This window comes from Rattus norvegicus, chromosome 2 (genome assembly GCF_036323735.1).
Source record: "Rattus norvegicus strain BN/NHsdMcwi chromosome 2, GRCr8, whole genome shotgun sequence".
Classification (NCBI taxonomy): domain Eukaryota; kingdom Metazoa; phylum Chordata; class Mammalia; order Rodentia; family Muridae; genus Rattus; species Rattus norvegicus.
Window position 1 is genome coordinate 197,812,088 of NC_086020.1, and position 21,954 is coordinate 197,834,041.

The following is a 21,954-nucleotide window of genomic DNA, read 5'->3' on the forward strand; positions in this document are numbered from 1 at the left end:
CACGCTGCTGTGAAGATTCACGCTCAAACTCCGTGTGAAGTCACATTCTAAGTTTTCTTAAGGTCGAAGTGTAGAACGGTTGCATCATATATGGAGATGGCAGGCTGTTTTTCAAAGCTCTTTTGAACTCTAGCCTCCCAGTGTCCGATGAATTGTTCTCACCATTATATAAATCCTGCTGAATTGTTCTCACCGTTCTATAAATCCTACTGTAATATCCTTGACCCCGGGCCCCCTCCACTTACTACATTTGTCTCTCTCTGGTTTTTGTTCGGTTGTTTCCTTTTATAGTGAAACTACCCAGTATAAATGCTCTCACCTTCTTGTCTCTGACTCGTTACCTCACTTTTCTTTTGGTTTATTACTATTAGAGTTTGCCCCCCATATTCTACCAAAACATCTCCTGTGAAGGTCACCAACGGTGCTTCTGTTGCCAGCTGATTGGTCTGTATCATGTGAGCATCCCATCTTTATTCAACCATTCTCCCCACTCTGCTAGGGGCTGGAGGAGTGTGCTTCTTCCTTCTCCTCTGCCTCCCTCACCTGCTATCTTTCCTTCAATCTCTGAACACTTAGGCTCCAGAGCTGAGTCCTTTCTGACAGTGATCACCCTCCAGGTGATATGAACCAAACCACCGCTTTGAATTCCAGTACCCAGGAATCCCAAATATGTTCCTTCACCGGATTCTTCCAGATTTTGAGAGCGAATTTCCACTCAGCATCTCCACCTGCCCATCTGGCATTTTAAAACCACCACCTCCAAAACAGTGCTCTGAGTGTTTGCCTTAAATTCTGCTTCCCCCACCATCCTTCCCATCTCCGGAAATGCCATCCTCATCCTTCTGGTTGCTCAGGCAAAAGACCTCGGAGGTCCTCTTGACTCCTCCCACACGTCATATCCAAGCAACAGCAAACCCTCCTGAGTCTGCTGTCTGAGTGGTTCTTCAACTCAACCAATTCACTCCTCCACCACTGCTTGGCTGGCAGTTGCCACTCACCCACTGACTCTCACAAGCAAACCCCCCTGTACTCCTCTAGGACTCTCTAGGGCAGTCTTCTAAGAGGCTTAGGGTGACCATATTATCTCATCCCTCTGCCCAGAACCTCCCGCTGGCCAGAGTTCCTACAGAGTAAAACAAATGCCTTCATGGCCCCGTAGACACTCATAGACCTAGTTAGACCATAGTCCTACTTCTCTCCTTTCCATTCTAGCACTTTCTAGATTTTTCAGGATGGACCAGCCTCGAGTTCCTTTCATTCATTGTCTCTCTGTCTAGAATGGAAGGTGTAATATCCACATCTGCATGTAGCTAAGGAGAAAGGGGCTCCTTAGAGCGGCCATTCAAAGGCTCTTTCCCCGTGAGGCCTTCTTTGACCACTCTGTATAAAATTACAGCTCTTCTCCTAGATACCCCAAGTCCTTTGTTCTCCACTCTATTCTCCCCCTCAGCCACAGCAGTCAGTCTCAGTAGCTTATCAGTGTCCTAGCTTATAGCAGCCATTATGAGGGCTGAGAAATCCGTCTGCTGTATTCATGGCTGAATCTCAGAACAGTGCTTGGCATCCAGTGAGCCAATGTCGGATGAATGCAAAGACAAATGCTAGGCATTTGGAGCATGTCAATCTCTTGCTACTAAAACCGTGGCAACCAATACTGAGTGCTGGCCATTTTGCTTATCTATGATTACATTTCCAGAAAAAAAAATCTACAAGTGAAATTGCTGGGCTAAAAAATATGAATGTGTGTAATTCTAACTCTGAGAGTTTATGTGTTCAGAGGACTCCAGTCACCATTATATGTTGGACAAATTACATAAGAATTACAGGGCACCCTGTGGTGACATGGGTTTGCAACTGGATGAAAAAAATGATAAGGGGAAGCTGTCTGGGAATTTCCAGCAATTCAGTGACCATTAACGCAATTACTATCCCATCGGAGGCACTAATGAGTCATCACAGTATCCTGGGCACACAGCAGTCGTCAGATCCACTAGCTCTCTGCTTGCAGACCTGGACAAAAGGCATAGGTCCTATATCCCGGATAGTTTCTGATGTTGGGAGAAGTCAGGGAAGGAGGGAGGGCCTCTCACATCATCTAGCACAGTCTGAAGAGAGTCTGAGATGCCATGGTCAGAATTACCTTGGACTCTTTTCAGGATGACAAATGGCATGGCCTCTTGGGATGTTACTGATATTGAAGCCTCTATTAACGAAACAGTGCCCACATCCTGGGCACCTCTGGACAGTTACCTGGTATTCTATGGTACCGAGAACTTTAAATGGACATAGAGATCCTCATATCATGGCCCCAGAGACCCACGTTTTACCTCATATGATCTAAAACAGCCACTTCTCCACAGTGGTCCTCGTCCTGCACTGACTGCTAAGTAGCTGATGCTCAATGTGGGTTCATGTTCTCTGCACAGTAATGGAGATCTGTAAATAGAAACCTCACTCCAGGCAAACAGTAGCACAGGCTGCCTCAGTGCCCTTAATGGAGCAGAGCTCGTCTTCTTTGCCATCCCTCCCTGTTCAATGCAATCCTCCAGAGTCTCGGGCAGGATCTGTTCCATAAGATTGCCCAGTGGAAAGTGTCAAGATGGGTCAGAAAGATTTGCCTTGGAAACCAACGAGTCAGATGAGCCATGAGCTGCACCATGCCAGGGGACTTGGCTTTACTAGGATGTCCTGGGTTTGATTTTTCAGCTCAGAAGATTCTGGCTCCACAAGTGCCAAGATAGATTCAGATGGCTTCTGGAACATCCGGGAAATGGTTTGAGAAAGGAGGCGCCCCCACTGCTCAATGAGTTCGTGAGCTATATGCATCAATTTGATGGGCAAAAAAAGAATCTTGACTGAGATTGAGTGTTGATATACCGTGAGTGTTCGTGGCTACAACCACTTGGGAAGCATTTTGGCTGAAGATATGTATACCCTTTGAGACAGCAATTCCAACAGTTACTGTAGATACCCTAGAGAAACTTGAACAAGGACGGGTGTAACAATGTTGGTTATAGCTTGTGCCAGTTAGTTTTGATTATCAACTTGACATAACTTGAGTTCCTGCTCTGATTGTTCCTCATTGATGGATTGTGACTTGAAAGGGTAAGATGAAGTCAACCCTCTCCCTCTCAAGTCGTTTTTGGTCTTGCTATGTATCACAACAACAAGGAAACCAACCAGCAGACGTAAAAACTATCAGCAAAAGTAAAAACTGGAAACAAGTTAAATGGCCATCGAGTAGAAAGCAAATAAGAACATTTTAGTTTAGATCTGTGGTGAAATATTATACCGTACTTGAATAGATGTGCTAGAGCCCTACATACCAGTATATGTAAAACCAAAAGAAGTGTCATGAAAAATCAAAGCAGGTCATAGAAGGATACCTGTGAAGATATATGTGAACTTTAAGAGTACATAGAAATGCTATGCACTGTTTGTGGAAATAAGTCTATGTATAACATCTCAAAGGATGCATTTGCAGGGTAAATCCCAAATTCAGAGTAACAGTTTCTGTAACCCCCAATTCGCACTTGGGCCCTAATATTCAGGAGTGATTCCTTGGAAATGACTAAATTGAGGAATCCACTCTTGTGAGTGGGATTAGTGACTTTATAATAGGGACTCAAGCTATTAGGAATAAGATAGTAGACACAAGAAAGCCACCCGAGAATGAATCTGAGAGCGAGTCAGTAAGCAACATTCCTCAGCTTCTGCCTGAGTTCCTGCTGACTTTTTCTCAATGATAGATTGTGTCCCTCTGCCCTTTCACCATGAAATCTTCTGGTGCCTTCGAGTTGACCTTCCCAGTTCTAAAACTGTGAGCAATAAATTTCTTTTGCTTATAGCCTATTTTGTTACAGCAGCAAAAACAGACTGCCAGCAGCTACCTTTGAGAAAGGAAAGTAATGTCACATCAGAGAACATTGCTTTTTTGGCATCTGTGATTTTTTATTTCTTTTTAAAATGTCTATTATATTACTAGATATGTATACTTATAAGCTTGAAGTACTTCACAATTAAAGAGGTAATATAATGGTGTCTGAATCCAATGAGGTGAATGGAAGTGCTGTGTGTACCAGGTCTGGTGGCCAAGTTCAGTGTTTCTGTGCCATCACCTTTTGGGTCTTCATACCAGTGACTCCTAACTCTGTGAGCAGCCTATCTGGAGACATTTGTGACACGTTCATATACATAACCAGAGCTTATAACATCTTCATGTAGCTCAGTGAAGTATAACTCAAAGACTCAAGTAGACGCGTGAGATGGATTGTGACTCTAGGATGATTGCTGAAGTAACTCACAGAAGCCAATGGCCTTCTTCTCATAACTACTTATTCTAGAGGAAACACGGGCTTTCCATTAGATGTCATGTGCTTACAGTCCTATTGTTTGCTTTAAGAGACGCACTTCATGCTTGTAGGTATGTCTGTAGAAATCTCGATTGTTTGGTTAAAGGAGGCCTAGGGCCAGTTTGTGCAGTTATGTATAGTGTAGGCCCTAACCATGGCCATCCTCCACACACCAGAGCCTACTCACAGTAGCAGGGCAGGATTGAGGTCTTCTGTGTCACCCAGTGTGAACTCCCTGTGTAAGGGCATGTGCATGTGCATTTGTTTACATATGGAGCCTTGAGGTTTCCAGCTGGTCTGGCCCAGTCTGACCTGGAGCGCATGGGCTAGAGTCTTAGCAGGCCCCTTTGGCTGCTACTTATCAAGGGGATTTGGAGATGAAACTCTTGGTCTCGCCAGCTGAAGGCACTAATTATGTTATGACAATTTAAAATTATTATTCCCCAGTGGCATGACCCCCATATCTGTGCCCAGTGGTCTAAACGACCATGAGGTGGGGACAGACCACCTTCCTGAAGGCTGGGCATACATCCTCAGGACACCTGTTTCTCATCTGCAGCCTCTATAAACAAAGTTTCTATGCGTTCCCTTCGCAGGTCATTGGTAGGATTGAGAGGGAGCCTGAGTGGGCTCCCTGCTCCCCCGGTTTGGGTACAAACTGGAATTCCTAAGGGGAGTTCATCTTCTTGACTCATTGTCACAGATCCATGAAATAAAGCTATCCCGGGGTTGGGGATTTAGCTCAGTGGTAGAGCGCTTGCCTAGGAAGCGCAAGGCCCTGGGTTCGGTCCCCAGCTCCGAAAAAAAAAGAACCAAAAAAAAAAAAAAAAAAAGAAAAGAAATAAAGCTATCCCTCGAATGAATGAGTGAATAAGTGAATGAATGAATGAATGAATGAATGAATGAATAAATGAATGAAGCCCATCCTTCACATTTCAATGGAATCTGTCTGTATCAGTGCTGCAGGCATGCCTGGTGCTTTCCCACATCCTGGCTCATGTGTTTTCCTCTAATTAATAAATCATACTGGTACTTGTCAAAGCCCATCCTGCTCTGCAAGCCTTTACCCAAATTGCTATAATATCTCTTTCCTCACAGCATGAGGACGAGCCCATGGCCTTTTCCTTGTGCCCCACCATGGGGGCTGGCAAAAGACTTGATACACAGTAGGATTTGGATGTGAAATTGCATGAAGCTGACCAGGCCCCGTGGATCTGATGGGGTTCCCCCACATGTGGGAGCCGCAAACCCTTACCTTAGGAGTGAACATGTGCAGGATGCCATCAACTGCCCCTCGAAGCAGCAGTCCCCGGACCAGGAAGCAGGCCAACACCACATAGGGGAAGAGGGAGCTGAAATACATTACCTGCAGGGAAGACAAAGGCCCCTGTCACGCCAGCCCCTCCTACAGCAGGCACTCCACTTCCCTGCTCACAGCTGGGGTCCATGATCCTCCTCTGATACTAGGCAGCAGAACTTGGAGCCTGGAGCCCCCAGGCACCGAGCCAAACCCACCATCCATCTGGCCCTGGGCCCAGGCAGGAGCAGAACAAGCTGGAGTCAGCATGGCTGTGCCTGAGGCTGCTCTGCCTTTCAAGGGCGGACAGGAATGAACTGTTAGGCTCCACGCCTGAGGGCTGTTATGGGGTGAAAAACTCCTGTGCTCTCCCTTCTCATTTCCCAGTCTGGTGTCCCCAGTGGACAGTTTCGGGATCCCCCCTGTCTTCAGAGGTCCTGTAGCAAAAGACATCTAGGAGGTCTTGACACTGTTGCCCAGCAGAGCCCACCAGAGGCCCAGCCCCTAGGGATCCCGACCCTGAGCCATGCGCTAGTTGCTGGCTGATCTGTGTCATGCACCTTTCTACAGCCCTGTGTGCCTGGTACAGAGCCACACACACAGAGTTGGCTCATGGACCCTCAGATGCAGTAAAACAGATCGTGGGGACATTAAGGACAGGGCAGCAGAAAGAAACGTTCTGAGCTGAGGCCTGAGCACTGATCCTGCAATCCTGAGGCCCTAGGCTCTCTGCTTAACCTTCGTATGCCTTTGTCTCCTCGCCTTTAAAGGGCTGCAATATCCTTAACTCATAAGTGGTGAGAACGAAGCAAGGATGTGACAGTTCTGACAAAGGCCTTGAAGTCTCAGCTGCCATTGTAACCTCCAGAGAGGGAGGAGATTGGTGGCTGAAGTGATACCAGCTTCCCACAACTTAGTTTGGGTACTCATTGAGTCTGGTAAAGAATCAGAGAGCCCAGACAGACAGACAGACAGACAGGGCTCCAGCCCAGACAGACTAGCTGTATGACATTACATGAGGCACGTTCCCCTGTATAGACTTTAGTTTCCTTGTCGGTAAAAATGAGTGGGGGCCTATCAGATGTCTGTCAACTTTGCCATCACTTGAAGACCAATTCTACTAAATCACAATTAATCCAGGTTGGAACTGTTGGGAAAGGTGGCTGGGGCTTGGCTGTTATGCACGCATCTTCAGAGACTGGACTGCTTGGGGGAGCCTCAAAGTTCTCAGCCGCTCTAACAGCCTGTAGACAGTGTAAGGGGCAGAGTTTCATCAAAAACTGCTTGGAGTACCCGATGCAAGGACCTTTGTTTAGGAAACTGAGGAAGCAGCATCTAGACAGATTGCACCCAAGGTCAACACCTCTATCTTCCCTTCTCCTTGGTATTTGCAGCACAGATCTGAACTATGAGCACCAAGGTGGGTAAGTGTTCCAGTAATGACTCTCTAGCGAGCTCGTCCCTGGACTGTCTGCAGTGGTAATGCTCGTACCCCTCCCATGAAGCTATCACTGAAGTATTCTTCCTTGGTGGCTTGGGCTTCAAGCTCCTGCTGAGTCCCTGCTGCCCTATCCCAGCTCACCTTTCCAGAGGACTGGATGCCCTTGACTACAGCCATGCCCACGATGCTCCAGGCCACAAGGAGGCAGACTGTCATCTTCCAGTTGAGGCCCCCACTCTCTGAGATGGAGTTGGAGATGTCCAAGGCCTCTCGATACCAGAAGTAGGTAGTAGCTGAGCTCTTCTCGCACTCAGGCTCCACCACTGAAACCACAATAAGGTCACAGAGCTTCAGCTTCCAGCCCTAAAGGTCGCATCCTGTGTGGGACCCTGCCCAGGTAGCAGTGGGTGAGTGGGTAGCTGAGAGTGGGCTCTGCCGTGGTCTGGCAGATCCTCGGGAATCCCGAGTCTCTGATGGGACCTAACAGGCTTTAAGCCACAGTCAAATGGCTGAATTCCCACCCAGACCATCGTCTACTCACTAATTCACAAAATGAAGAGCTAAATCTGTCTAAAGGTTCTTGGGGGGAGGCCTGGAGACAGAGGCTGGAAACCCAGGATTCAGATCACTGGTTAAATGGACAGTCTGAGCATGGGAAAAGTGGCTTCGGGATCTGTTTTTCCATCTGTGGTGTGGGACGGTCTGCTGCACACAAACTAAAATCATTCTCAGACATGCTAATAGGGTACCACAGTACTGCATAATAACCAGACAAGATTCAATCCCTGAGACCTCCGTGAGCCAGGCCAGAAGGAGATCAGTTGATCATTCCTTCAGGAGAAGGAAAAAGATGAGGATCAGGAAATCTCCAAGATGACTCAAGGAAACAAGGAAATCCCAAATCTGAGCACTAACCAGTTTAGACTCTTTCCTGGGACAGGGCTGGCTAGAGACCATAGCTGGGGTTCCGTGGGGATCCCACACTTGCCTGCCACAGTCCCATTCCTGATGACAGGACATTCACTCCAGGGCAGTGGGTACTGGAAAGACTTGAAGAAGTAGAAGACGCTCCATCCAATGATCACGTTGTAGTACAGCCCAACGAAGAGGCAGACCTGAGGGTGAGGGCCAAGGTAAGAGCATCATAGGGGCTATAGGTAAAGCTGTACCTCCCCGCACACCATCCAAGGCCTAGCAGCTCAAAACCAGCCATGATGGAGAAGAAGGGGGTGAGGTGGAGCAGGAAGGGCCTGCTGCTAGTCCTCCTGCACTCGTCGGATTCATCTGGTACTCAGGCAGGCCACAAAGGAATTCCTGGGATATTAAAATTTGCTCCTTTAAGCAATAAACTCTTAAAATGCTAATCCTTTCCAGTTTTAAATTCCTGTAAGATACTGAAGCCCTTCCTCCATCATTTCCTGATGACTTGGGATTTTAATTAGAGATGCCCTCCAGGACCATGAAGGCATCCACAGCACTGGTCCCCATAGCCCAGACAGACAGTGATGTATCTTGAGACTGTGTGGATTACTGTTTTCCTACGTCTTCCCTTCTTTTGGGTGCTACCCTTTCTTTGAAACTTTGAGCAACCTGCCTCTAGAGACATGGTAATTAAACTTGGCAGAATTCTATTAAAATACGAGGGTCTATCCATGTGTTACAGGCAGGGCTTGGCTGTATCTACTCCTGAGGCTCAGCGGTCCCTTCCAAAGCCTTGGCTAACACAGACAATTGAGTTTGCTGGTTAGTGTGCGTGCAGAGGGTTCCCGGTGTCTTCCCTCTCACGTGAGCATCAGTGTGAAGAAACACACATTCACACAAAGAGAGAAAAAGAGGGAGAGTTGCACTGGAATAAACACAGAGGTATCTGTTTCCTTAGCAGCGGTGTTTTCAGTCTAAGTAGAGTATTCCCCTCCTCTTACATTCATGGCGTGCGTTCATGGCCAGCCTCGCACTTACACTGTGGCTGAACACACAGGTCATGCCTGGTTTCACCACAGGTCTTAGGACAAACCTCCCATCAGGTTTGATAAGATACTCAGTCCCTTCCAGATGTGGGTTCCAGTTTTTATCTCAAGTGTGAAAGTGGGCACCTGGGGACTTGGCCTTTAAGGGATGCTCAATTTCCTTAAGAATATAGAGCTCTCAGCCAGAGTTCAACTACAGCCACAAAGATGAGCCTAAAAGTCCCCATCCAAGGCCCACGAGGTCTCCCAAAAACTCATGCCTCCTGATGTGGATCATAAAGCTCCAGTCTCAGTATCTCAACTGTCCATTTACAAGACACACTAGCAAGGGATCCTAAGCCACATACATTTGAGACATTCTCCTCAAGGAAAGGTAATGGAGTTCAAAAGAAGCTGAAGGCTGGTGAAGAGCGGTGAGGACCTGGGATAGCCCATCTGTCTCCAGATAATAGGGACTGAGATATTCTTGTGAACATGTCACATTTTCCCTCTTTTGCATCAGTTGTGAATGTCACATTGGTTTCTGGCAGTGTCGTCAACTTTCAGTTTAGGAACTATGGTGACTATGGCTCTGAGACACCAGCTGTAAGTAATTCTGCTGATGGTCTCTCTTGCTCTGCTTCTCTTGGCCCAGGACTGTGGGCTAGTAACCCGATAATGTCCTCTATAGTATCCACCAGTGACCCCTCTGCCTCCCTCACAGTGTCACGCCCCAGCACCGGACTCACAATACAGCTGGAAAAGCCAATGCCCCCCAGGCGGGGGCACACATAGTGCCAGACCCCAATGCTGCCACGGCGGATCCTCTGGCCCACAGCCAGCTCCAGAAAGAAGAGGGGGATGCCAATAATGATCAGCAGCACCAGGTAGGGCACCAGGTAGGCACCTGCCAAGAAAAGAAAAAGGCTGTTAGAATAGGTCTGGATCAGAGGGCCTGTGTGAGGGAAGGGGTAGCCATAGTGTCCTACAGTCTCAACTGCCGTGTGTGCAGTGACAAGAGGGTAAGGGAAGGGACGTGGGAGCCATTTACTACAGTCTCAGCCACGTCTCTTAGGCCATCTGGAACTTCGCTGTGAATAGTATGGCTGACGGCTGTGATCTCTCCAACACCGGCACATCCAGACTTTCTTCTCCTTGATTCTGTGACTTGAGATGTGAATAAAGGGGGCATATGGATGCCAGAGCCTTCCATTTACAGGGCTGGGTCCAGAAGTGCTCACCGCCTCTCAGAGAGCCGCATGCCAAGTCTCAGACACTGACCTCACGTAGTATTCTGTGGCTACCTGTCTACAACCCGCCCAGACGTCAGGATGAATCCTGCTCACTCATTCCCAAGGGCTCATTCCTATCCCACCCCTCTCCGTGGTCCAGCATCTGAGGCAGGTGCTGACACAGCAGACTGAGGAACTCTAGAGAAGCCGAGCTTGGAAACTCTCCAGGGAAAGGGTCTGATCAGCCTCATCATTAATCCACAGCTAATTGGGAGGAATGGAAGAGAAATTAGCTGTTCAGGAAAGCGTGATAAGGGAACCATAAAGGATAGAATGATCTTGCTAAAGATTACAGATAACAAATTAATCTTGCTGTCTTAAACCTAGCTGCAGATGCGATCTCAATTTCAAGTGACAGGGCATTTAGCAGGAGAATTAAAGCCACGGATGGACATGGTCGAGTGCACCCCACCAAGAGTTGTGCCAAGAACATAGCCCTGTTAGCAACACTATCAGTCAGGTCCTGCCTGTCAAACTGTCTTGCTGGTCCCTGTCTCCTGGATTCCTAGCACCTCCAGGGAAAGCCTTTCAAGTGAGGAAGTCTTTCAAGTCTCCTAAAGACCCCAGCTACTCTGTTCTGTCCCCCGTAACTCAACCTTCTTTGGCACACACCCCATCTGCTTATTTAAACACTGGGGGTCAGGCATCTCCTGGACACAAAATCCATCAGTTAGCAACAGAAGCTGTTTACCATGGGTCTCCTCTGGGCCAGACTCTGGCTTTGGGGAATGCGGGAGGAACAAAAAGCACAGACACCATCCTGGGAGACTTTGTGGAAGGTGTGTTCCTCAGAGTCACTTGGGTAATGTCAGCAGGCGCATGCATACACACATCCTGGAATGGCCACACCTGAGCACATGTCTGCTGAAGGAACTCATGGGGAGAGCATTCCAGAAGTTCCCACTGAGACTCACAGAGCAGCATGTAACTTAGTGCGTGCTTGAGCACACGTGCATACGCACAGACACAGACACAGACACACACATGCACACGCACACACTCATCCACCCTGTCATTCACAAGCTGTCCTATCAAGTGCTCTTAGGTAGAAGGAAGCAGAGAAACAGGAGAAGGACTAAAGAACCATAGGCATAGACCAGTCTGTCTATGGCTGTCTGTCTTTTACTCAGCCTTCTGGTCTTTAATGGAAACAGAAGCAATAGAAGCAATTTATTACAGAAAGACAACAAAAAAAGAGCCTCGCTGGTTTTTTATTTTCCCTTAGATGGGGCAGGATGTACAGAGAGATGAGCGTAAGAGTCAGAGCACACTGGTGTCTCCTATAAATGTTTCCTCTTGCCACAAACTGGGAGAACCTCTAAAAGTGATCTATGGCAAGAAAAAACAATGTGGACTGGCCTCCTGTCCTCCTGTGGCCGAGGGTCCTCCTATCCCAATCATGGTCATTACCTCATGAAACTTAGTCTAGATAGAGGGCTCAAGGCCAGGACACTTAGGCGAGCTGAGTCCGTGGCAGCCAAAGACAAATGTGTGTGTCGGCCCTTGCTGAAGTCATCTGCACATGCGGCAGCACCCTCTCCCACCTTGGAAAGCGTGACTTGGAGACAAATGGATTTCTTGTGATGCTGCTGAGTCCTTCAGGGGTCTTGGGACCGCAAGCTGGGAGCACCACTCGGGGCAGTAAGGTGTTTAGAAGAACACAACCATGAGCGGAGCCTGGCTCTCCACACTTCCCCAGATCGCTAGCTATACCCTGTGCTTGCTTTTCGCAAAACCCTTCTACTTCTTGTGACAGGAAGAAGACTCACCAAGAGTCCACTTTCGGCCCCAGTTATAAGGATTGAAAAGGAGCTGAGACAGACTCTGGGGTTAGATCATCGAGACCGCAATCCGGGCTCTGCCTCCTACTTTGCAACTTTGGACGAATGACTCGATCTCTCTTTGCTGTTATTCTGTCAGCCAGGTAGACCAGTGGTTCTCAACCTGGGGGTCACGACCTCTTCAAGGTCAAACAACCCTTTCGCAGGGGTCACCTAACACCATAGGACATCACACATATTTACATTACTATTCATAACAGTTACAAAATTATAGTTATGAAGTAATAAAAATAATTTTATGGCTGGTGGGGTCACCACAACATGAGGGACTGTATTAAAGGGTCACAGCATTAGGAAGGTTGAGAACCACTGGTGAACAGAGAATGAAAATATTAGGTGAAACTGTATGAAATTGCTGATATATGCCCATTTTTAATTTACAAAAATGCTATTTCATGCTCCTCCACTCCCTGTATCTGTATAAAGGGTGTCATGAAGAAGACGTGAGTTCTTTCGAATAGGCAGACTAAGAAGAATGCTGCTATACAACTCTTTAGGAGGTGGGGGCTGGCTGGCAGAGATGAGGCACTGGGGTGAGCCTTTGAGAGTTACAGCCTGTCCATGATTCTGTATTGCTGACTGTTTTTCGGTCTACCTTGCCGTCACCCCCCAGTGCACCTCTGCGGGCACAGAGACACACAGAGACACTCATATCTCCACCATGACAATCCAATGGAGTGTGGTGGTCCCAGAGCAGCAGACCCAGGAGCTCTGAAGTTCCCTGCTGGCAGCCTTCTCAGGAACACCATGCAACTTCCTCCAGCTTTCCTCTGTATCCTTGACTGTCAGCTTGACTATAGTCATCTGAGAAGGGAACCTCAATTCAGGGATTTCCCAGATCAGACTGGCCTCTGGGCAGTGTTTCCCCATGGTATCTTGAGAAGTTCTTGCCTGAGTTCCAGCCCTGACTTGCCTTAATGATAGACTGTGACCTGGACATATGTATATAAGCCAAATAAATCCTTTTCTCACTTAAGTTGCTTTTTAATAAGAGAATTTTATTGCAATAGAAAAAAAACCTAAAGCACAAACTTACTAACGTTTTGTTGTTGTTTTTGTTTGGGTTTGTTTGTTTGTTTGTTTGTTTTATAATTTTCCCATGGTTTCAAGCCAGTCTGCCTCTGGAAAATTCTGGTGAACCTCCACACTCTGGAGAGACAGAGCCTAGGAATATCTTCTTATCCTAAGTGCTTTATCAGCACTGATGATAATTTTACAGCAAGCCGTAATGCTCAAGAGAAATCTGCATGCAGGTGCAGCCTCAGACCCCATTACAGGCAACCAGACCATGTGGTGTAAAGTGCTCAGGCCAGGTGAAATCCCGTCACTAGCATTAATCCTTCATGCCACGTGACCAGAAAAAATTTACCCAACCAATTTGTACCTCAGTTCTACAGTCTTTAAGGTAAAGACAGTGGCCTTTTCCCTTAAACAAGGTTGCTGGGAGGAGCCAATGGATGAACCATGTGAAACGGCTGCTTTGGCTGTTCCAAGATGCTCAGCTAGGAGGAGTTTCTACCAGTAGGCCCAGCATCCATTAAGTGCTTAAAATAGTGCTTTGTATCTCATAAGTGTTTGACAGTAACAGCCAGCACTTGTTTTTACCAACATAGTATATAAAATCCATTTAATCCTTCCAACCATCCTGCAGGCAGGAATACTCTTATGCTCAATTTGCAGAATAAACCCTAAGAGGTTCAGCAGCTTGCACTAGGTCCCGGGCCTGGCTGAGAGTGTTGCTAACAGGACTATGTTCTTGGCACAACTCTTGGTGGGGTGCACTCAACCATGTCCAGACCCACATTCTTATCATGGCCTCCAGCCTTTTTATAGCTATGACTCTCTGAGTCTTGTTCTAGAGTCCTGCACTCCTTCCTCTCTCCGAGAACTCCAGTTCTGCCTCAGCAAAGGTACAGCCCTATCTAGCCCAGCCCAGCCCACGTTCTGGGTATCTTTGATCAATCATGGTTACCTCTTACCTCCTCCATTTTTCTGGCACAGGTAGGGGAACCTCCAGATGTTGCCAAGGCCCACAGAAAAGCCGATCTGGGCCAGGATGTACTGCAGCTTGCTGTTCCAGGCTGGCCGGTCCTCTGCGTCCAGCTCCTCCTCCGCCACCTTCTGCTTGCCACCTGTCTCACCAGCCACGTTCAGTACACTCTGCTTATAGTCCACAGGCTCCTCGAGGGCCAGCAGGTCAGCCACCGACTCAGTGACATGCTCATTGCTGTGTTCACGCTGGGTCACCTTGCTGTTCTTCGGCATGGGTGCCACTGGGGCTGCGTAGCCCTATTCCCCAGCACACAGAGAAGGTGGGGCTCAGCTCCTGTCAGCTTTCTCTCATCCAAAAGCCTGCGAAAGCAGACGAACAGCGGATGATTCTCTGACAATGCCAGACACCAGGATCCCAAAGTAAACAGATAGAACCCAAATCAAGTCCCTGGTAGATATCCCAGACTAGAGAGGGTTCTCGGGGGTTGAACGTGCTTTTGGCCCCACCAGGATGCTCACTGGGAGTTGAAGGTAAACACACACAATCTGTGTTACTTGGGCATCTCTAGAAGGTGCTGGAAACCTACTGTGGAAGAACCAACAATACCTTAAGCCGAGCCCAAATAAAGGTCACCTACCATGACATCTGTCCTTTGCAATGCAAAGCCTAGAGTGGTGAAGGCTCTTAGACACACCCACAGCCTTCTCCCTCCATTGTTGGGGCTCACATCTGTCTCCATTGTGTGCTGGCTAGCCAAAGCCACCTGGTGGGACCCTGGTGTGGTAGTTTTGACTATCAACTTGTTAGATTAAGGAATTGCTTCCTGAAGTACCCCTCTGTGTTTTAAGGGAGGGGGGGTTTCAGGACTATCCATCCTGTGTGTGTGCCATCCCATCCCATGGGCTGAGGTCCCAGACTGAATAAAAAGGAGGGAAGGAAGAAAACAAGTCAGCATCTCCCTGCTGGGCTTCCTAGCCTGTGGAGATGGGCGTGAGCAAGCAGACACATGCTCCCTGCCACTAGTGCCCCTAGCTGCTCCTACCACCAAAAGATGTCCTCCTTCTCTTAAGTTGCTTCTTGTCAGGTCTTTGGTTACAGCCACGAGGAAGTAACTAATACACACGGGAAGTCAGTGTCTGATGACTTCCCTAAATTCTTCCTGTTCGAAACATAATCCACGGGCCAAAGAGTCCCTAGGAGTTCTGTGGAAATGAGGTCTCCCAGGACTGCTGATGGTTTGGGAAGCTCTGTAGGAATCGCTATGGCGCTCCTGGACACCAGCTTCTAAATCCCTTTCCTATTTCCCTGGCAAGAGAGCTGCCCAGGCTCAGTTATGGATTCTGGCACCAGGGCCCCAGAAACGCTTGCTCCGTGCCAACAAACCCCGGGTCATTGCTCAGCACTGACATTATCTGAAGGCCACCGCAGCCAAGAGCTGTTCTCCATCCTTCAGCGACAGCTTTATGGCAGATAATGTCAGCTCGACATGGGTGGGGGAGGCAGAGCCCTCCCCGGCTGCTGCCACCCCTCATTTGTCTTTTACACGTTCCCTTGAAGAAAGAAAGCGCCGAGAAAATGAGTGCTTTGAAGATCCCCAGCGCTCTGTTATATTTCAAGGCACCTCCTCATTAAGGAGAGGCTGGAGGATTTAAAATTAAACACACACACCCCAGCCTACCGTTGCCCCGCATCTTTCTAGGGATGTAAATTAGCCAGCGCTGTAATTACTTTATTAAGGGAACAAACTGTCTCTGGAAGCCAGGCTTGCTACTCTTCTCACGCACCTATGTCCCCTGAAAAGCACACGCAAGGTCGTTGTGAGACCGAAGGGCATGGAACATTCTATCTTCTGGGGATGATACAACCTTCCTGGTAACTCCAGCTAGGACCTGACCGTGCCAGTCCTGCTACACGTGTGATAAAGCTGGAAAACATATCTGATGGGAGCAAACCATCCATGCTAGTCTGTGGGACTGGCTAGCTGGACCCATGCCAGGCCATGGACCACAGCAGGAGGTGACCCGAGCCTGTTATTTTTGCTCAAGAACAGCAGTGACTCTTTTGCAGCTGTCCCTTTCCATCCTGGGAAAAGCACATCGGGGTCTGAGGCTCTGGAGGAACTAGGGCAGAGTCACCCTGCCTAAAAGATGTCAAAATTCCCAATAAGGAACTCCACAGTGGGCTAGCTGAATATCCCATTGTGTCCTAGAGGGTGTGTCTGTGGTCTCAGCAGCCCCCAGGGCAATCTTCCCAGCTGCTGTACAGCCCCTGCTATATAAGTGAAGGGTGCTCTGGGGGTTATGCAATACCTGTGTCTAGGCCTGGGATGTCAGGATGAGAACCTGTATGGACATGCAGAACGTCCCTGACCCAAGCCCACTGAAATGGAAGCATTCAGTGTTCCTTGCTCTGCCCATTCCCTGAAACTCACCTTGAAGGCTTTTACTGCAGATTAGAGTACTGGTTGGGGGTCTGCAGACTGCAACCACTCAGATGCTTTGGCTTAGAATTTTGTCTAGCTACTTTTTCCACAGAGGACTTCCCAGGACACTCTGCAGTGCATTAGATCTGATTTACTCATCATCAGATTTGAAGTGGACAAAACCAGGGGAGATCCCCACCAGCTGTCGAATGCACCCCAGTGCTAGCCAACTAGAGCGCACGTTTCCCCATAAATACCTAGTGAGTAGCTCTGGTCACTAATGTGAAAAAGAAAAAGTATCACCACTTTAAGCTAGAAATGTTCACCTCAAATGTAGAGGGTAGCCACAGCTGCAGGACCGGCAGCCACAGAGCCACGCCCAGTGCTGCATGACCTTCTTTCTGCTGATGTCACTCATAAAGTGTCCTCCACTCTGTGGGATGGGGCCCAGGGACCCTGGTACCACTGGATCTGCAGGATGCAAGCTTTGATATGAGCCTTGAGCTGCAGAGCTGGGCTGTAGCCACAACCAGGAAGTTCTACACCCGGTGATTATTCTCAGGTGATGACAGAACCATACTCTGTAAAATTAAATCTCCAGGGACCCTATAATCGTCCAATACAACATTCGATATACATATGTGTGTGTATACATGTGAGTGTGTGCATGTGTGTTCGCAGGCATGTATATATGTATATGTGTATGAAAGCACTAAGCCCCAGAGAGAGGAAATACATTGCTCAATCTACCCAGGTCCTCCTGACAGGGAATCTCACTAATCAATCAGGATCAAACTGCTGATCTGGGCAAAGGGTTGGAGAAAGGAGGCATACCGGGATCTGTTCTGGGGACAGCAATACTGCAGTGAGCAAGGCAGACCCTCCTGTGTAGTTCATATGTCTTTCACATAATCAGATACTAAAGAAATAAATATCAAGGGGAGAAGAGCATGGGAGGAATGGAGCCACCGGCCCTCATGCTGTGGATGGAGGATGTCAGGAAAGGCATCACAGTGGCTTTGGTGAGCAAAGCCCTAAATGACAGGAGAGAACACTAGCAGAGATCACACACGGAAGTAGTGTGAGTGATTCAAGAACACAGCAATGTGGTCCAAATGGCTAGAGAGAGGAGAGGGCATGAAATGCATGGTGGGCATCCAGGACTTGGATGAGCATCTGGATGAAGTACTGACCCCTGGAGGACTTGACCACATGCAAGTTGTGTGCTCCTGGTCAAGACCTGTTAGTTACCAGAGGGCCCATCTCCTCATGGTGAAAATGGCTCTATTTAATGGCAGGCTCCCTCTCCCAAAAAGCTGCTAGGAGGCATAGCAAATGGCTGGAAGGAAGTGCCCAGCACAGATGCAGGCACCAAAGGAAGAGTACAGCTGGCACCATCTGCAGCCCGAAGGCCTAGCACTATTCAACCTTGCACATTAAACTATAGAAGTTTTCGTCTACATTTGTTACATGATTCCCTTCTTTCTCCTAAGAAAGAGCCAGAGTGAGCTGAGAGTGTGTGGAGGTGAGTGGTTGAGAGAAACACTTCCACCCACCTCAGAAATGTCCACTGTGTGTGTGTGTGTGTGTGTGTGTGTGTGTGTGTGTGTGCGTGTGCGTGTGTGTGTGTGTTGCCAACAATCTAACCCAGGGCCTTGTGTGCATTAGGCAACTGCTCTCCTACTGAGTTATAGCCCCAGCCCAGAAGTACTCATTCTTCACAGCAGGAACTGGGCCTCTCACCAACACCCCATTCATCAGGCCCTAGAGCCCAAAAGTGCACACCAAGCATCTCCAGGTGTGGATTCAGAAGCTCAGCAACATTACTTAGAAAGGTCAAGCACTGTTATTAGTAGTCACATAGCTCAGATATAGCCTTTGTGGTCATTTGAAGCCATTTAAAAACATTTTTTCATGCTAATATAGTATGGGGTATTGATTATGCTAGGTGTGGGTTCAAATCCCAGCATCACTGTGTTTCAACTACCAGGGCTTCTGTTCTCTCATCTGCCACAGATATGTTCCAAAGTACTCCTCACAGCACTGAGAATTGTCATGCTGGAGAGAAGCCACAGACTCTAAGAGGTTTGCACGAACACATCTCAGCATGGGGGCTTGTTGAGTTCCACTCCATGGGACCCAGGGAAGCAAGCAGTAAACTGTGTGTGCATTTTGCTTACAGATGGGAGTACCCATGCCACGGGTAGCACAGAGCGTGGGCCACACCTCACAGGCACCGTACCTGCTCATCCATCTTTAATGTGTTTCAAATTTTTATTGCATTTATCTATTTACTTGTGTGTGTGTGTGTGTGTGTGTGTGTGTGTGTGTGTGTGTCCACACGTATGCATATGGAGGTCAGAGGACAATTTGTGGAAGATGGTTCTCTCCTTCCAGTGGATGGAGAGTGAACTTAGGTCATCAGGCTTAGCAGCAGTGGCGTTTAGCTCCTAAACCATCTCAGCAGTCCTTTACAGCTTCTTTTAAAAGTAAGATGGTACCAGCAGCTTTTTAATCCTAGCCCCAACCCCCAACACACACACACACACACACACACACAGAGAGAGAGAGAGAGAGAGAGAGAGAGAGAGAGAGAGAGAGAGAGAGAGAGAGAGGATGCCCAAGCCTGGAGTCCATGTGCTGGCTTAGTCTATGGCTAAATGCCAGCTTTCAGATCAGGGAGTCCACAGTTACCTAGCCAATGGTCCTAAAACAGCCTAGGACAAACACCAGGACATTAGAATCCTGAGAGGACAATGTCTCTCTGCTCTGCCTTTACATCCCACAGGGTCAGTCATGAGCCAAATATGTAGCCTGCACCCTAACTTCCCTGGATCTCAGTTTCCCAGTGTGCAAGTGAGGATTCTGTGCAACCTCCCAGCATATGTCTAAAGAGTGTCCTTCTTGCATGTTGGTATGTGCAAGGCATGGCCCGCCCCGCCCAGGCATTGAGTACAGTAGGCTCTGCAGTCTGTCTGTCCTGCCACTCTCTGTCAGCTGAGATCCTGCTGGAGTATAGTGAGGAGGTGTCAAAAGCCAGCCTACCATACTTTAGCTATCCCCCTGTAGTAGTTTGGGTAGGCTGTGAAGTCTTTCAAGGGCAGCACATCAGATGATGAAGTTGCATGGTACTCTGAAAAGAATGCCTCAATTACTTACAGCACAACACAGAGGGGCTCGAGTGCAGAGCAAGCCTTCAGTGCCAGCTTGTCACTTAGCAACCCGTGTGGCTCACAGCTCAGAATAGCTCATGCGAGAAAAGCAGGACTGAGCAGTGAACTGTGAATCTTCTTTAAAGGAGAGAAAAGGAAAAACAATATAGTGAGACTAGGAGGCAGACAGGTAAAAATATCTCCTGCCAGAGCTCTAATGGGTCCAAAACAAATGTTCAAACACAACACCTCAGTAATCAGCCATAGGGAGGGTATGGTCATCCTCGGCCTGTGAGCAGGCCCCCAGCTAAAAGCAACTGAATGCAGAGGAAAGTCTCTTCTGGGATGCTAGGTTGGCTCCTCTGGATCTGGGGTGGTTCTTGTTCAGGAAGGTCATTTAAGGCATGAACTCCCCAGAGAAGCCAGGTAAACAAGATGTCATCTTTGGAAAAGCAGGCAGTCAGCCCAACTGTTCACACAGCAGTGCACATATTTTCCAGTCCGTGGTATGCCCAGTTCTGTTCCCTAAAATTTATGACCCTAGAAAGCGCCCTGGGTCCCAGCCATTCTGAAGAAAAACCTTTACACTGAGGCAGACTCTAAGCAGGAATGGAGGACTCTGTTCAGTGGCAAGGCCAAGCTCCCGTTCCACAATACCTGAAGGTAGAAAGAAAGTGTGGCTAGATCCCTTTCCCTCAGAATGCCTAGTGACTTCCTGATCTCCATGTGACCAGTGGTTGTGACCCCAGCAGTTTTCCTAACTTCTTCAGAGCCTCTGGGCTTCCACACAGCTCAAAACAGGCTAGGGTGCTCTCAGAGATACAAATTGTTCTTCAGATTATTTTCAATTATTTTCTCCAAATTTCTGACAGACATCAAAGGCAAGCTGATAGAACCTGCATGGTTTAGTGGCTGTTTTTGCTTGAACTTCCTCTCCCAGGACATGGCAGCAGGGATCCATTCTGAATCCTCCCTCTTTCACTCTATCCAAGTGCCGTGAAATCTTGCAGGTGCGTCCATCTCTGCCCTGACCCCATCATCCTGCTCTGCCTCAGACCCTTTGTTTGCTTAGGAACTTTTGGTAGTCCCCCTATTCACTTCTCTTAGCCGTCCACCCATGACCTTTAGTGTATACCATCATGCTGGTCCTTACATGTGGTCCTCAGAAGCAACTGCTGGAAATATGATGTCATCCAGATCTGCTTTAAAGAGAACCCATAGTTCTTCCCAAGACATTTGATAGGGGTACATGCCTATCAATGTTGGCCTTCAATTCCTCCCTCTACAGAAACCGTTCCACTTCTGCAACCTCTGGAAGCCTTTTAGGTCCACTTCTTCACTTTACCTTGGTAACACCTCCTGTAATTCTTTGTGTGAACACTGTAGTGGCTATTCCTGGTTGTCAACTTGACTATATCTGGGATGAACTATAATCCAGAATTAAAAGACTCACTTTTGATCTTGTGGCTGGGAGATACAAGTTTCTGACCTGGATCTTGGTATGGAGAGCTTGAGGCAAAGTGGCTATGAATCCCAGGAGCTTAAGGTGAGGAGATCTGAGTTCAAGGTCACCTGGGACAAAGCAAGTCCCAGAGGCGTGGTGGTACACACCTTTAATGTGAGACACGCCTTCTGCTGGAGACATGCATAAGGACATTGGAAGAAGGAAGAGCCCCTCTCTTTCTTGCCTGCCTACCTCATGGGGCTGAGCCACTGCTAGATCCTGGACTTCCACTCACAGCTGCTGCTGACCATTGTTGGGGAGTTGGACTACAGACTGTAAGTCATCAACCAATTCTCCTACTATATAGAGACCACCCACAAGTTCTGTGACTCTAGAGAACCCTGACTAAGACAAACACTAACCGCCCTTTCCCCTTCCTGTCTTGCATACTCTGTAAGACTACCTTGGCTCCCTGGGATAGTCAGCCAGCTGCTCCTACCCCCCAGCCCTTTACCAACCAAGACATTCTTTCAATGCAGGAACCAAGCTGTCAGCGTTTTATCCACCCTTCACTGTTCCTTGTACAACCATTGCCTGTCACACACAGGTTACTCTACAAATTTCCATGGGTGAAGCATGGACTCGGGAACAACCTCCTTTCCATGCTTAAATTTCTACTGCTGCCTTTAAAACAAAGAGGCAAGGTAAAAAGTGAGCAGAGTTGACCAGGGAGACACTGAGTCCCACCAGAAGCCTGCAGGCCCCCACCAGGGT

The 21,954-nt window shown here is 48.2% G+C and overlaps 1 protein-coding gene across 3 annotated transcripts in view; it reads right to left on the bottom strand.

Moving 5' to 3' along the window:
* The window catches only part of Slc6a17 (solute carrier family 6 member 17), a 48,262-nt gene that overhangs the window by 16,466 nt on the left and 9,842 nt on the right, over nt 1–21,954 (bottom strand). For all 3 annotated transcript variants that reach the window (NM_001033079.2, XM_063282444.1, XM_063282445.1), the window contains 5 exons: nt 14,149–14,521; nt 9,786–9,943; nt 8,079–8,205; nt 7,232–7,413; nt 5,608–5,718 (listed from right to left, as the gene is read on the bottom strand). In NM_001033079.2, the coding sequence (NP_001028251.1) occupies nt 5,608–5,718; nt 7,232–7,413; nt 8,079–8,205; nt 9,786–9,943; nt 14,149–14,434 (864 nt within the window). In that variant the 5' untranslated portion in view covers nt 14,435–14,521. The remainder of the gene's footprint in view (nt 1–5,607; nt 5,719–7,231; nt 7,414–8,078; nt 8,206–9,785; nt 9,944–14,148; nt 14,522–21,954) is intronic.